At 47.0% G+C, this 15,000-nt stretch overlaps 2 protein-coding genes and 2 long non-coding RNA genes across 10 annotated transcripts in view; 1 reads left to right on the top strand and 3 right to left on the bottom strand.

The window, feature by feature from the left end:
• The window catches only part of LOC135095422 (gastrula zinc finger protein XlCGF49.1-like), a 2,762-nt gene extending 315 nt beyond the window's left edge, over positions 1–2,447 (bottom strand). Inside the window, exons 1-2 of one of the 2 annotated variants that reach the window (XM_063996259.1) lie at positions 2,393–2,447; positions 1–1,356 (exon numbers count right to left, since the gene is read on the bottom strand). The exon at positions 1–1,356 is cut by the window's left edge and continues 315 nt beyond it. In XM_063996259.1, the coding sequence (XP_063852329.1) occupies positions 519–1,259 (741 nt within the window). In that variant the 5' untranslated portion in view covers positions 1,260–1,356; positions 2,393–2,447 and the 3' untranslated portion in view covers positions 1–518. Of the gene's footprint in view, positions 1,357–1,926; positions 2,069–2,392 lie in introns of those variants that run through there. The other variant, XM_063996258.1, reaches the window with a different exon arrangement.
• A 185-nt stretch (positions 2,448–2,632) lies between these two features.
• Positions 2,633–9,220, top strand: LOC135095425 (uncharacterized). The gene is made up of 5 exons (XR_010264393.1): positions 2,633–2,836; positions 3,687–3,844; positions 6,870–7,122; positions 7,526–7,652; positions 8,031–9,220. It is a non-coding gene; the product is annotated as an uncharacterized LOC135095425 (long non-coding RNA).
• LOC135095424 (uncharacterized) lies at positions 6,330–11,646 on the bottom strand. 6 transcript variants are annotated; one of them, XR_010264388.1, is made up of 3 exons: positions 11,415–11,646; positions 10,704–10,994; positions 9,434–9,960 (listed from the first exon to the last, which is right to left on the bottom strand). It is a non-coding gene; the product is annotated as an uncharacterized LOC135095424 (long non-coding RNA). The 6 variants fall into 6 exon arrangements; XR_010264390.1 differs by having other exon boundaries at positions 10,704–10,858; XR_010264391.1 differs by having other exon boundaries at positions 10,704–10,812.
• Positions 11,647–14,104: 2,458 nt separating this feature from the next.
• Positions 14,105–15,000, bottom strand: part of LOC135095477 (integrin alpha-PS2-like) — a 34,943-nt gene continuing 34,047 nt past the window's right edge. The window contains exon 19 of the mRNA XM_063996326.1: positions 14,105–15,000. This exon is cut by the window's right edge and continues 1,276 nt beyond it. The gene's annotated coding sequence lies outside the window, so the exon portion shown is untranslated.

The raw sequence follows: 15,000 nt of genomic DNA, 5'->3' as shown, positions 1-15,000 counted from the left end.
GCATCAGGAAGGTGGACAGAATAGTGGTGAAAGACTGAGAATACTGGTTAACTCTTGCATCAGGGAGGTGGACAGAATAGTGGTGAAAGACTGACAATAATGGTCAACTCTTACATCAGGGAGGTGGACAGAATAATGGTGAAAGACTGAGAATACTGGTTAACTCTTGCATCAGGGAGGTGGACAGAATAGTGGTGAAAAACTGAGAATACTGGTTAACTCTTGCATCAGGGAGGTGGACAGAATAGTGGTGAAAGACTGAGAATACTGGTTAACTCTTGCATCAGGGAGGTGGACAGAATAGTGGTGAAAGACAAGAACCTTATTAAATTCTTGTACTTTTATTGAGGTGTTTGCCATGTTTGTGTACACCAGTGTAGGCAGCTCACCACCACTGGTACCACACTGATGTCCCTCAGTGACCACGTTTGCGGCTAATTTTTTTAGGTCTTGATATTTTTAATTTTTTTACCTTTCATCTCTACTGAGGCCAGAGTCAGTGGGGACTCCAACATCTATCATTTTGGTCGTTTTCTCTTCTCAGTGTGGGTGAAGATGTGTCTGTAAAGATGACTTTTACAGGTAACTCTTTTCCCACACTCCAGGCACTGCAACTTTCTCTCCCCAGTGTGGGTGAGGATGTGTCTGTTAAGATTACTCTTATGAGTAAATCTTTTCCCACACTCCAGGCACTGGAACTTTTTCTCCCCAGTGTGGGTGAGGATGTGTCTGTTAAGACTACTTTTACAGATAAATCTTTTCCCACACTCCAGGCACTGGAACTTTCTCTCCCCAGTGTGGGTGAGGATGTGTATGGCAAGACCATTCTTATGAGTAAATCTTTTCCCACACTCCAGGCACTGGAACTTTCTCTCCCCAGTGTGGGTGAGGGTGTGTGTGGCAAGACTACTCTTTTGAGTAAATCTTTTCCCACACTCCAGGCACTGGAAGTTTCTCTCCCCAGTGTGGGTGAGGATGTGTATGGCAAGATGACTCTTCCAGGCAAACGTCTTCCCACAGCAGTCACACTTGTGGTTCCTGTCGCCAGTGTGGGTGGCAGTGTGTTCAGTGGGGCCACTCCTGCCTCTCAGCCTTGTCTTGCCGGCATGGGAGAGGACGTGTCTGGCAATGGCAGCCTTGGTGGAGCACACTTTGCCGCAGTGGTCACAAGTGTAGGTCCTCACGCCTGGGGTCGTCTGCTGCTCCAGGCTGTTCCTGCCGCTGCCGCCGCTGCTGCTGCCTGGCCTCGCACCCTCCATTGCAATGCTGTCCCTGGCCACGGCTGGTCCCGCAGGAACCCTGGGACTGCACCGAGGACGCACCGAGGGATCCCGTCACTGGACGACGACCCAGCACCTGTAACAGAGGAGGCCGTCACCACACAGGCAGCGAGGGGCTTCCTGCCTCAGACTCAGCCAAACACAGCCTCCACAGAGCAGGGCCACCACACAGCAAGCGCCTCCGTGCAGGCCACCACAGCAGTACAAACCCTCATGGCACCCGCATGCTGCGCGTGCAGCACTGTACACCTTGCTCTTGCCAAAACATGCAACAAACTGGCATCTGCAGACCAGACCAGACCAGGCCCTGGTCTGCTCTGCTCTTGAGTGTTGGGTAACAATGCCACTGTCACCTGCAGCCTGAGCCAACACTCCTTACTTCATTACTGTTGTCACCGCCCACTGCACCACTCCTGTCACCGCCCACTGCACCACTCCTGTCACCGCCCAGTGAGACAAATGTTCCTGGTTTACAGATACACACCAAACACTCTCGGCTTCCCACTCATCCCTGCCTTTTTTGAAGCACGGGAGTTTGTTCAGCATCTCTGCAGTGAATTTACACTTTGGTTTGTGCATCTTAACAAGAACAAGTAATAGTTGTAATGACGAGGTCACAAGGCCGCAAACAGTAATCCAAACTGACCCCTATCAGAGCTGGTGAAAGACTGGGGCGCGAACGCGACGTCAAGTGAGGCGGCGTTGTGAAGGCTGCGACCACCGACTTCATACAGGACCCATACACGTCAGAGTCTTCACCCAAACCAAACCAAAGCAGCTGCCACTCGGTGAACCCCCCCCCCCCCCCTCTCTCTCTCTCTCTCTCTCTCTCTCTCTCATCATTTCAACCCAAGGGAACTTAATAAATGTGATTTTTTAACAGTTATTAATGATGGAAGGTGAAATTCCGGACATTTGAGGGATTTTCAAAAATCCCCCCGGACGCAGATTTCGTTATCTGATTTCCGGATATGTCCGGGAAAATCCGGACGTATGGCAACCCTAAACTGTATTATTGTTGTGGTGTACCGCAAGGTAAAACGGAAAAGGAAACAGCTGTGGACACGGTTCCTGGATGAGCAGAAATGGAGAAAGTAATGTCCACTGTTTACCGTTTGGCCTGAGGAGAGAGTGGAAGACCCAGCCACCATGAAACAGTGATACGCCTCAACAGGGAGCGCCACAAAATAAAACCACAAATAAAACAAACAATCAAAACACCACGAAAACCACAAAACCAATAGCAACAAATATAGAGCAAAATTTATTGACCCAAAATTAATAAAGAAAATAAGGAAACTGAAAGCAAACAAAGATAAAAAATAATAACCAAACCCGAGAATCGAAAAGAACCATCAACCCTGCGCCTAAGCTGGCCATGACAGACGTAAACACAAGACAGACTTCACATTTGTGGTGTTGAATTACCACAATTATCTTCTCACATCGCCTCTGTTACGCCACATCGGGGACTCCAACGCTGACATGTATATTCTCGAGGCATTGAGGAGTGGATTGAGGATAATATAACAGCGGTGCAACGTGGAAATAAAGAGGTATGAGGGTAAATATAGGACATTGGTGAATTGAGTTAGTCTTTATTTATTGTGTGAACTGATGGGATTCTGCAGGGACGGGGAATGTATAAGAAACAACAGAAGGATTAAATATAAGCTCTGGGTACTAGTGAGTGTATTATCTGTAGGAAATTGGGGAGAATGAGGGAGGTGCACCGTGTAATATCAGACGGAACAATATGTCGGATGTTAATGTGCCTTGAATCCACCAACACCGCTAACGAACCATTATTATTTGTTGTTTACCCTCCACACAAGTAAACACGCAGAAAGTCATGTAAAGAACATTAACTAAACCTAATTAAACTTTACGTAACTAAAACTCTCTCTCTCTCTCTCTCTCTCTCTCTCTCTCTCTCTCTCTCTCTCTCTCTCTCTCTCTCTCTCTCTCTCTCTCTCTCTCTCTCTCTCTCTCAAGGATGAAACAGACAGACAGGTGGTTCGGCAGGTGGCTAAGGGTGGACAGACAGGTGGCTCAGGATGGACAGACAGGTGGTTCTATAGGTGGATGAGGTGGACAGACAGGTGGTTAGACAGGTGGCTGAGGGTGGACAGACACAATGCTTAGTGCTGGTACCCACAGACAGGCTTCCTTCTAGCCTCGAGTACTGACGTGTGTGTGTGTGTGTGTGGTGACTGTGCCCACACATCAACTAACTGACGTGGCAACAGTAAAGAACATCAAGAACGTGCATACTGAATTCTGCCTTGCCATAAAAGCCACACACACACACACACACACACACACACAGAGAGAGAGAGTGTGTGTGTGTGTGTGTTGCATCACCTCTTGACAACATGCAGACGAGGAAATGTTTGTTTTTTGTAGCGTTGTAGTTGGTGAAGGTGAGGCAAGGAGGAAATTACTGTGGGCTCAGTGAAGTGCAAACCTGAGTGTCGGCCGCCACCGCGCACCACACGGCCTGTCCTGTGCTGTGTGCCGCTGCCCCAGAGAGCTGCTGTTCCCGTGAAAGTGGACCGAGAACCGTAAGCACAGGAAGAGTTTGTCGCTGTTTCTTCCTCGTTGCTGTCTATTTAATTATTTAGTATGTTTTCTTATTTTATCTTATTTGTTTATTTATTTTATTTAGTTATATTCTTTTGTGTCGCTGTTTCTTCCTCGTTGGTGTCTATTTAATTATTTAGTATGTATACTTATTGTATCTTATTTGTTTATTTATTTATTTATATTCTTTTGTGCATTGTTCTGTTTCATCTTATTTCTCAGCCTGTTGCAGCTCCTGGCAGCTTCTCGCACCAGTTAGGTTTCAGCTTCAACAACAATTTTCCGGTGTGTCTTGAGGCGCTGGTCCACCGAGGCAGCAGTGTGGCAGCGCGTGGCGTGCAGCACTGTCACCCATGCCGAGTGCTTCAACAGACTCAGCGCAAGGCAGCCTGCAGCGTGGGGCGGGTGGCAGGCCACCTCGTTGCCTCGTGTGTTGACGCATGGCAAGGTTCGTGTCGCTGCGTCGTGTGGAGCGCCTCCCGCTAGTCGTGTGAAGCGTGCCGTGTTGAAGAGCTGGATGAATCGGCCTCAAGGGAAAAGGATGTACAGAATAATGCAGGGAGCTTGAGGTTGTTGTGGGGTGTACACCTGACATGTCACAAAAAACAACTGACGTGGCAACGGTAAACGTCAAGAGTTTGCTTGCTGCTTTTTGCCGTGCCACTAAAGTCAAACTAAAGAAATTGTGGTGTTTGCGTCGCTCCTCCTAACCGTGCGACTCCTTTGTACTCAAGACTATTGAAATATTCCACACACATCCTTAAGACTTCTTGACACGTGATTGGTCATTGGGCGGGAATCTTTCTGTGGAATAATTTTGAGCTGTGAAATGATGTGTTTATTGTGTTGTTGTGCGTGTGTGTGTGTGTTGGTGCACATGAAAGTTGTCTCTGCCACCAGTAGTGTTTTGTGAGCACCACAGCACTAGTCAGAGCAGCAGCAGCAGCAGCAACCGTATGTGGAGACATTGCCTTGACAGCTGGCTTTGTGTGCATTGAATTGGTGCAGGTGACAGTGAACAGTGTGTGTGTGTGTGTGTGTGTGTGTGTGTGTGTGTGTGTGTGTGTGTGTGTGTGTGTGTGTGTTGAATTGGTACAGAAGGTTTGTGGCAGTGAACAGTCAGTACAGGATGCAGCTTGGTACAGGTGACAGCAGCAGGCAGTGTGTCTTGCAGTTGAGAGGTGTGTTAAGGTGTTCGTTTTAAGCCAGTCAAGTGTGTGTCGCCTGTGTTGCCTCGGTGGAATCACTCCTTGCTGTTTTGCTGGTGTTACATGGATTTATTGATTTTCCTCCTTTCCATCACAAAAGTCCAGTTTTTGAGTTGTGGTTCTCTCAAGTCATGGATGTACCACTTCAGTGAAAAGACAGATTAAACCTTTGGTGGCGGCTGTGAGGAAGTGTCGGCCCCACCACTAAGTCACTCATTACAACACACACACACACACACACACACACCTACAGATACCAAGGCCATCTTGACAAGCAGCACGACACCCTTTTGTTGTTGTGTTGTGTGTTGTGTGTGGTGTGGTGTCATGAGCTGTGAAGGTTGTATCAGTGTCACCTGTCGTCTTCTTTTCAGATTACTGGAACATGACCTCATTAAACACTGGATGGTCATTCACTGGTACAGTAAAATCCCTCTCATCCAGCATTCGAGTATTCGGCAGCTTCAAGTATCTGGCACATTTTTCCCTGAGGCTTAAAATCAATAAAAAATCAATGTGTACTCATAAAATCGATTAAAATTCCCACGCGAGGTATACTTTGTCCCCTCGCCACCAGAGCGCACTGCTTCGCGCCACCCGCGGCCCACTGCACTGTGTTTACTCAGTGACTCAGTCCCGCGTGTGCACTGTTTATCGCCTGACGCCTTCATCATGCCCAAAGTTGTAGAAAAGAGGAAGCGTGTTGTGCTTACACTTAAGCAGCTGATCAGATCAGCTGCTGATTAAGATCAGCTGATCTTTGTTATGGTAAGAGTGTAGTGTAGTGTGGGTGGTGAGTGTAGGGTGGTGATTGTGGACATAATTTCACTTCTATTCAAGTATCCGGCATGTCGGTGGTCCCGTTGATGCCGGATAAGAGGGATTTTACTGTATTCAACTCCTGAGAATCTGTTCTTGTCACAACTGCCTCGCGCCGACCCATGTTTGCCGAGGCCACAGAGACGACCGGCTGGGTTATCGAGACCGTTTCTGGTTAATCTGTCACCAGAACCGTAAACACCCCAGCTTCAAGGTAGAGGCTTTGGCAAGTGGTGGAGGGGCTGCCAGGAGTGTTTCAGCACGTGGGCCACTGGCAGGAGGGGCTGCACACCTGCACTGCCGGCCAGAGCCACTTGGCACCCCAGTGTTGGCCGTGTGTGTTTGCAGTGCCTCGCCACACCAAGTGGTGTGTGCCGTGCATATCCTGCTCGAGGTGTTGCAGGGATGTGGTGTTTTGAGGCTGCTGGAAACTCTCAAACATTTTCAAACTTTAATCAGCTAATACTATTTACATTTGTTACAAGCTGGGCATGAAAATTGTTGTTGGCATTCATCTGGTGGCCACAGATACTTGGTGTGACTTCCTTCAGTAAGTGATGCAGCTGTTGTGCAGGAACAGAGTCAGATTGAGCGGCACATCAGATATCCAGTCAGTGCAGTTAATGTTCAGTAATAAAAACACACCACCACCACCACCACCACCACCGCATCCATCGCCATCAGTACTTGAGTCAACCTTTGTGCACCACACTCACCTGTCACACCAAACATAAGACAACATGTCACTGTCCTCCTCACTCCTGTGAGGCACAACTTCTGGTTACTCTGTCTCAGCACCTCTCTGGTGAGGCCTGTGGCACCTCTGCCTCTGTGTCTGCTGCTGCTGCCTCAGTTGCCATCACTCCATTCATGTGCATTTTAGGACACCCTACTTTCCTCACAAAATTATCTTTGTTTTCCTAGCGCTGATCACATCCACCATCCACGCCCCTCACTGACGCACACGATCCACCTGCAGATGTGGTGCCTGACACAGCACGCCAGGCAGGGCACAGGGGCAGTGTGGAGGCAGAGCTGAACTGTGCGCTGGTGGCTGTCTGTCGGCTGCTCCTGGTGCCTCGGTCACCTCCCACTCGATCTTCCCTTCCTGAAGGCTTCCTGGCCGACCCGTCCCTCCCTACTCCACGAGCTGGACATAAGACAGTCCAGGCCGCCGCCCTGCTTGACACTGAACACCCCAGCCAGCTTCCTTGAGGGGCCCTGCAGGACAGGTGTGTGCTGCAGTGGAGGCTGAGAGGTTGGTCAGCAGCTTGAATGGCTAGCAGCAATTTGCATCAGGTGTGGCGAGGCGCAGGTGTGGTGGCAGAGGCCAACTTTGACTGTAACCTGTGTGAGCATGAGTATGATAAGTGGGAGAGAGATGCTTTCAGCAGAACTCTGTCAGGGTTCTGCATAGGACAATCCTGACAGTCGTGAAGGTGTGTTGTGTAGGTGTATTGATGAATGCTTGAAGGTGAAGATGTGTTGGTGTAGGTGAACTATGCTAACCCTGACAGTACACCTACACCATCTTGAAGGTGTAGACGTGTTGGTGCAGGTGTACCATGCTAACCCTGACAGTCTTGAAGGTGTAGATGTGTTGTGTAGGTGTATTGATGAATCCTTTTGTTTCAGAATGTTTGTGCGTGTTGGACACAGCCATGACTTGAAGCTGTCCTGGTGCACCTGTCTGTCTCCTGGCTGTCACTTTAGGACACCTGTCATGCTTGGTGGCAGTGGCAGGATCTGTGGTCCTCTATGGGTCTGTATTGCCCCCTGTGTTTGGGGAGGGAATGAGGGAGGCTGCAGTGTTAGTCAGGATCTCTGTCAGAATCTCTAATTCTTATTCTTTTCTTTGGGTAGGTTTAGACAATATTGGATGGTTTTTTTTTTGTTTAATTTTTGGGGTTTTGGAATTGGGTTTTATAACAGCTTAACTTGGCCCTGCTATGTATAAATAAGGGTACATGTATCACTTGGATCACCACTATTTAGGTTACCCTTGCTGCTGCCAGTGTGTATATTTTTCAGCAATGTTCAGTTTTATCCATCCTGGTACCATGACCCCAGCCTCCTGCTTCTGTATTCCACAGATAATTGTACTACTGTATTCTGGCAATTATTATTCTTCACCCGGCAGCCTCCAGCTCCAAGTTCCCCAGTATTCCAGGACTGAATTATCACCAGCCAGCCCTAAGTCAGTGATACCTCAAGGAGTCTCCAGGGAATACCCCAGCCACTGATACCTCAGTCTCCGGAGAAAGACCACGGCTACTGTTACCTCAAAGAGTCTCCGGAGAAAGACCACGGCTACTGTTACCTCAAAGAGTCTCCGGAGAAAGACCACGGCTACTGTTACCTCAAAGAGTCTGCGGAGAAAGACCACAGCTACTGTTACCTCAAAGAGTCTCCGGAGAAAGACCACGGCTACTGTTACCTCAAAGAGTCTCCGGAGAAAGACCACGGCTACTGTTACCTCAAAGAGTCTCCGGAGAAAGACCACGGCTACTGTTACCTCAAAGAGTCTCCGGAGAAAAACCACGGCTACTGTTACCTCAAAGAGTCTCCGGAGAAAGACCACGGCTACTGTTACCTCAAAGAGTCTCTGGAGGATTACAACAACTTATTGTGAAATTTTTTTTTCAAACAAAAACAATACAACGTTTGAGAGAGTCCTCAGAATTCTTTAACAGCTCACAGCAGCATCACCAAGCCTGTCTCCCTTGTGCTTGTGTTGAGGCAAGTGTGGCAGGCAACTTACCACCTATCAGAGACAGGCCAGGAGCATCAGTCTTGTGAGGTCTTTCCCCCACCATGCAGGCAGGGGAGAGACGAGTGACTGGTTACTCCTTCCATCCCCCGCAGTAGTCGTGGTGGTGGTGGTGTGCCTGTGTCATCATCCACACCCCAGCAGCATCTTGAATGAAGGCCGTCCCCACACACACACACACACACACACACAGGAACGACCACCACAGCTCAGCGAGGTCTCGTTTCTACAACAGCAGCAGCAGTGGTGGTGGTATTCTGGGGTTCCTCTACAACAGCAGCAGCAGCAGCAGTGGTGGTGGTGGTATTCTGGGGTTCCTCAAGATGGTGTCATTCATCACCACTACTGATAGCTCAGGAAGGCGGCGTCTTGCTTCATCCCTGGCAGTAGCAGTGGTGTGTGTCATCCCTACCACCCTATATCAGTAGTGGTGGTGGTGGTGGTGGTGATGATGATGGTGGTGTCCTGGGGGCAGTGCTGTGGTGACGGCTGGGTGTTGGAGGTGTAGGGTGGATTGGATGGATGGATGGAGCAGCCACGTCGTACATCAGGCTTCATCTCGGCAGCACCAGGAAGGAGCGACTCTGGGTGGGTGGGTGGGTGGGTGGATGGATGGATGGATGGATGGATGGAGTAGCCACGTCGTACATCAGGCTTCATCCCGGCAGCACCAGGAAGGAGCGACTCGTAGGGTGGGTGGATGGGATGGATGCAGCCGCCACGTCGTACATCAGGTTTCATCCCGGCAGCACCAGGAAGGAACGACTCTGGGTGATAAAAGTAAAATAAAAATTTGCTGTCATTTCTTTCAACAATTGAAGATCCTAGCTAGCCCTTGCAACAAGTGTAGTAAATATTAAGGTCAAAATATTCGTTGGTGAGGGGAAGGAGGGAGGGTCAAAATATTCGTTGGCGAAGGGGAGAGAACCGTTTGGTGAGGGATTGGGGAGGGAGGGAGGAAACAGTTTGGCGAGGGATATTCATTGGTGATGGGGAGGGAGGGAGGGAACTGTTTGGTGAGGGATATTCGTTGGTGATGGGGAGGGAGGGAACTTTGGTGAGGGATATTCGTTGGTGATGGGGAGGGAGGGAACTTTGGTGAGGGATATTCGTTGGTGTGTTGGGGGAGGGAGGGAACTGTTTGGCGAGGGATTAGGGAACTGGTGTAATAAAAATATCTCCAAATCTGTAATTCAGCTAGACAGGATGGGGATGAAACACACACACAGATGGAGGGAAGACGAAGCTAGCCTGGCGTGCAAGTCAACTAACTACTGAAGAGTGATAATCTATTGTCACCCTAAGGCCGCGTTCACACCAAGCGAGTCGCGTCGCGTCAAGTCAAGGCAAGTCATCATGCGTCATGAATCGCCACCCGAGTTTAACATTAATTTGTATGTATATTTGAAAAAACCGTTCACACCAAGCGAGTCGCGTCGCGTCAAGTCACGGCGCGTCGCGTCGCGTCGAGTCACAGATAGGGCTGGACCCATTTTCTACATCAGTCACAGCGAGTCCGTCGTTGCGGGAGCATGATGGAAGTGGAATTCCTGATAAATTTAGTTCGAGAACGCCCTCCCACATATGATCCTAGTGACCGCAACCAAAAAAAAAATGGTCATTCTTTCTTCAACTCCAACTGCACCCCTGTAGTTTGTGTTAATTTTCTTTATGGAAGATCCAGTCAACTCCACCAGCTTCTTAAAATTTTCATGTGTCATCCTAAAGTAGTTGTAGAATTTTTCTGGATGGTTCACCAGGTCTGGGAATAGATGAGAGAAGTTTCCAAAATCTGGCCTCTTGATGTTCAGTTCATGGATCCATATTCGTTGTTTCTTCTTACGTCTGCGACGACGAAGCCACAACAAAGCAGCTACTTCAGCCAGGGAACATGCATCCATTCTCCATGAAATTACCCAGGTCACTGAGTGCTGACTTGACGCGGGCTGACGCAGTCGGTGTGAACGGAGATGAGTCAAAATGAATCGCATCAAATGACGCTCTTGACTTGACGCGACGCGACTCGCTTGGTGTGAACGCGGCCTAAAGGTCCGTCCAGACGATCGAGCACAGGTCCACGGGTGCCGAGCTAGCCCAGTCAAGCCCGGACAAAGCCGCAGCGTGTGGTAGTTGTTCAGGCAGGACCTGCAGACTGTACGGTACGATAACTACCACCAGTATGGTGGTCACCAGGAAAACTGAAGAAAGCACTATCCTCACTCTCACTCACACTTAAAAAACAGCAACGTGGTCTGCCCTCAATCTTTAATTTACTACTTTCCTTCAATTTCCTTTCTTTTACTTCTGTCCAAACTCTTCAATATTCTCATCCGTCTACAAGCAAAGCAAGAAAGCACTAAGCAATAATTGGTGTGTGAATTAAAAAGTAAATTGGGAAGTCATGTGACTATATTACGTGAATCAGATGCTGGATATAGAGACAACTTCATAAACTGAGAATGAACCCGAATAACATTCCATGCATGCTCTTCTAGACCGAGACCTTTATAAGCAAGCAGGATACCAGTTGTACATCCCAGAGGCAAGGGTGTTGCCGATCAAGTTCTATCAAACTTAGAACAAGAAGTCTCGACCACTGATCCATAGCGGGAGCAAAGACCGACATGTCTCAGTCTGATACTAGTTAACAATGACAACCTTTACCCCTTGCCTCCATAGAAGCCTTGCGTGTCTGGCAGTGACGTCATCCTACCGGCCACGGCCAATGTGATTTTTCTCAACCAACACAGGCACTTGCCAGTGTTTTAGTGTACAAGCGGTAAACTTGTAAACGCAAACTGCTCGCTTGTGCACGCGGTCAGTGCTCGATCATTTGGACGGGCCTTTACAATACTTAGGTGCAAGCACACCCACACTCGTACATCGCCACTTGTGTGAATGCAAAACTCCCAATGAAGTCTCACTAGCTGTGTGGTAGCCTCTGCGAAATTCGTTGCGTTTTGATGTGGTGCAGGGAGTGTACGTCTCAGCAAAACAAGAATTAAGTTTAACTTTGTGGTAGTCTCTGCAAATTTCTGTGTGTTTGTGATGTGGTGCAGGGAGAAGAGGATACAGTGTGAAGAAAAGAGCCAAGTGGAAGGAAAGTACGAGAATAAAAGTCTGTGGGCCAATCACTTTGTATTAATTGCTGGTGTTAGTCCTCAGTGATGTTACTTTACTGTAATAAAATAAAGAAAAATAACGTGAGAAAAAAATAATAGCGAAACGTATTACAGGTGAGTGAAGCCCGTGCAGTAGTAGCAGTCGAAAATACTGAAATTACTGGCGTTTCCTTGAAAACCGTTCCCTGCCAGCCTCAACATCTCCCCTCAGCTTCTCCCAGCCTTATCCACTCTGAAAAACAAAATTAAAAACATTTACTGGAGTTTAAGGTCCCTTAATATCCGTTTTCTGCAGTGAAGGTAACACTGGTATGATGAAGCCCTCGGGAATTGCACTTCCAGGGAGTGAACATTTAATCATAGTGTGTCAGGAATGGAACCACAATAAGTCTGACAAAGCCTATTTCTCTACACAAATCTTTCTTTACGCCAACTTGGACGCTGACCTAGTACTTAGTTACAGTTGGTGAATAGCAGCAGCTTCCATAACAGTCTGTTAAAGGTAAAAACCTCGTTAACTATCATAACGGTTACAGTTGGTGAATAGCAGCAGCTTCCATAACAGTCTGTTAAAGGTAAAGACCTCGTTAACTATCATAACATTAAAAACCTCACGAACTCTATATATAGACTTAAAAGTACAGATTACTTTAACCTAGCATTACACGTGAAAAGATTTGAAACCCCCAATAACTTCCACTACAGCCTGGTCAAGAAAATACTTGGTTAAACTTTGTCACTAGATTCGTTAGCAGCCTTGTATATCGCAGTAACCACCACTAGGTACAGACTTCTGCTTGAACACTCGTTAAAAGCCTTGAAAACACAAATAACCACCACTACAATCTGTTAACTGTTAAACTCAACAGTCTAAAACACTCGTTAACACCCTTGAAGACCCAAATAACCACCAGCTAGAACACTTGTTAACACCCTTGAAGACCCCAGTAACCACCACTGCAGCGTGTTGAATTCTCAGCTAGAACACTCGTTAACACCTTTGAAGACCCAAATAACTACCACTGCAGCCTGTTATCCGTTGAATTCTCAGAACACTTGTTAACACCTTTGAAGACCCCAGTAACCACCACTGCAGCGTGTTCTGTTGAATTCTCAGCTAGAACACTCGTTAACACCCTTGAAGACCCCAGTAACCACCACTGCAGCGTTAACACTTGAGCCAGTTATTCATTTAACGGCGCACATTGCTCGTTAAACCATTGGTACTCGTAAAGACATCATTGAAAACCCTAACAACTCCATCTACAGACTCGTTCAAAGCACAAAATATTTCTAGATATATTAATTTAATATTGAAAGCCTTAAAACACCTCCACCGTTTCCGACAGGCTCCGCTATTGCCAAACTGCCACTATTATCAAACTAAACTACCACTACTACTACAAACTACTAAACTACCACTACAAACTACTAAACTACCACTACTACAAACTACCAGTACTACTACCGTCAAACTATTACAACTATCGTCAAACTACCACCACTACTACTATCGTTTAATTACCACTGACACCCACTCACTCACTACAGCTCGTCAATGGCAAAGTCTCGTGTAACTATCACCATTATCATGTAACACCTATTAACAACGCAAACTACCAATTAAATCGTTACTACACCTTTACACCCACCAATGAACACCACAACTTCCTCCATAACTATTACCACTCGTGACAACACCTAAATTAAAAGGCCCAGTTACTTAAAAAGGCCCAGTTATTTACAGAACTCACCACCACCACCACCACTATAACCACGAACATCACACTTATACAAACACCACACCACTGACTGACAGACACCACAATAACAGACACACAGACACACACAAGACAAATACAGGAGAATACATCACGTGAATATATAACAAGATTAACAATAACCTCAAACAGACAGACAGACACAGGGTACCTACCAGCACCTGCTCTCCTCGTCCACCTCTGCCAGTCTCCAAAGTGTATATGAAGCGAGCTGTCTCTCCTTACCTGCCTCTTCACCTGCTTTGCTCACCTAATGAAGCTCCGCCAATTAAATCGACCCGTAATCAAAGCCCCGAGTCACCGCCAGTGCTGCCATCTAGCGGCGACTAGGCGGAAAAAGAAAACGGGTACTAAGAGAAAACCAAAGAAAACAGGTGTATTTAATGGGAGACAATTTTTCGTCGTATAAATATTTCAAATGGTGTTCTTGTGTATGTATTGTATATCTTCTCTCTCTCTCTCTCTCTCTCTCTCTCTCTCTCTCTCTCTCTCTCTCTGTGTGTGTGTGTGTGTGTGTGTGTGAGGAAAAAGAAAACACACATAAATAATAATATTTTAATTTCTATAATAGGAGGCAGTGTATACTGAAACACACACACACACACACACACACACACACACACACACACACACACACACACACACACACACACACACACACACCTGTAAATACAAGAATCAATGGAGAGAGAGAGAGAGAGAGAGAGAGAGAGAGAGAGAGAGAGAGAGAGAACTCCTCCAGGTGACTAGAACAAGAACCACACACACACACACACACACACACACACACACACACACACACACACACACACACACACACACACACACACACACACACACACAAAACAACAAAGAAATAAAAATAGATAGACAAAGAGATCTATACAATTGTCCTTAACTCATAAACATTTAGTAAAAAATATAGAAAAGATCATTATACAAAAAAATCATTACAGTAAAAGCCTTAATAATAATAATAATAATAATAATAATAATAATAATAATAATAATAATAATAATAATAATAACGTCATTCAGTCTACCTCATTACAAACACACAAACATTTCTATAAGTAAACATTTCTCAAACGTATATCACTAGTCAGAACTGTATTAATGTACCTCTCTCTCTCTCTCTCTCTCTCTCTGGCGACTTCAATTTACATTACCTAGGTCTGCTGCATATCTGGGAGAGACAGAGAGGTTGGGAGGGGCTGGGAGAGACTGAGAGAAGATGGGAGGGGCTGAGAGATGTTGGGAGGGGCTGAGAGAGGCTGGGAGGGACTGGTAGAGGCTGTAAGGGAGTGGGGGAAGCTGAGGCGGGGGCTGATAGAGGCTGGGAGGGGACGGGAGAGGTTGGGAGGAACTGTTTTCATAAGTACATTGCTCATACTCGTCTGTGCAGCCATTCATTCATCTATAAGTACAATGATAAGT

This window comes from Scylla paramamosain, chromosome 49, assembly GCF_035594125.1.
Source record: "Scylla paramamosain isolate STU-SP2022 chromosome 49, ASM3559412v1, whole genome shotgun sequence".
Taxonomy (NCBI): Eukaryota; Metazoa; Arthropoda; class Malacostraca; order Decapoda; family Portunidae; genus Scylla; species Scylla paramamosain.
Note: the sequence above shows the minus strand (reverse complement) of the source record. Positions and strands in the feature narration are given on the sequence as shown.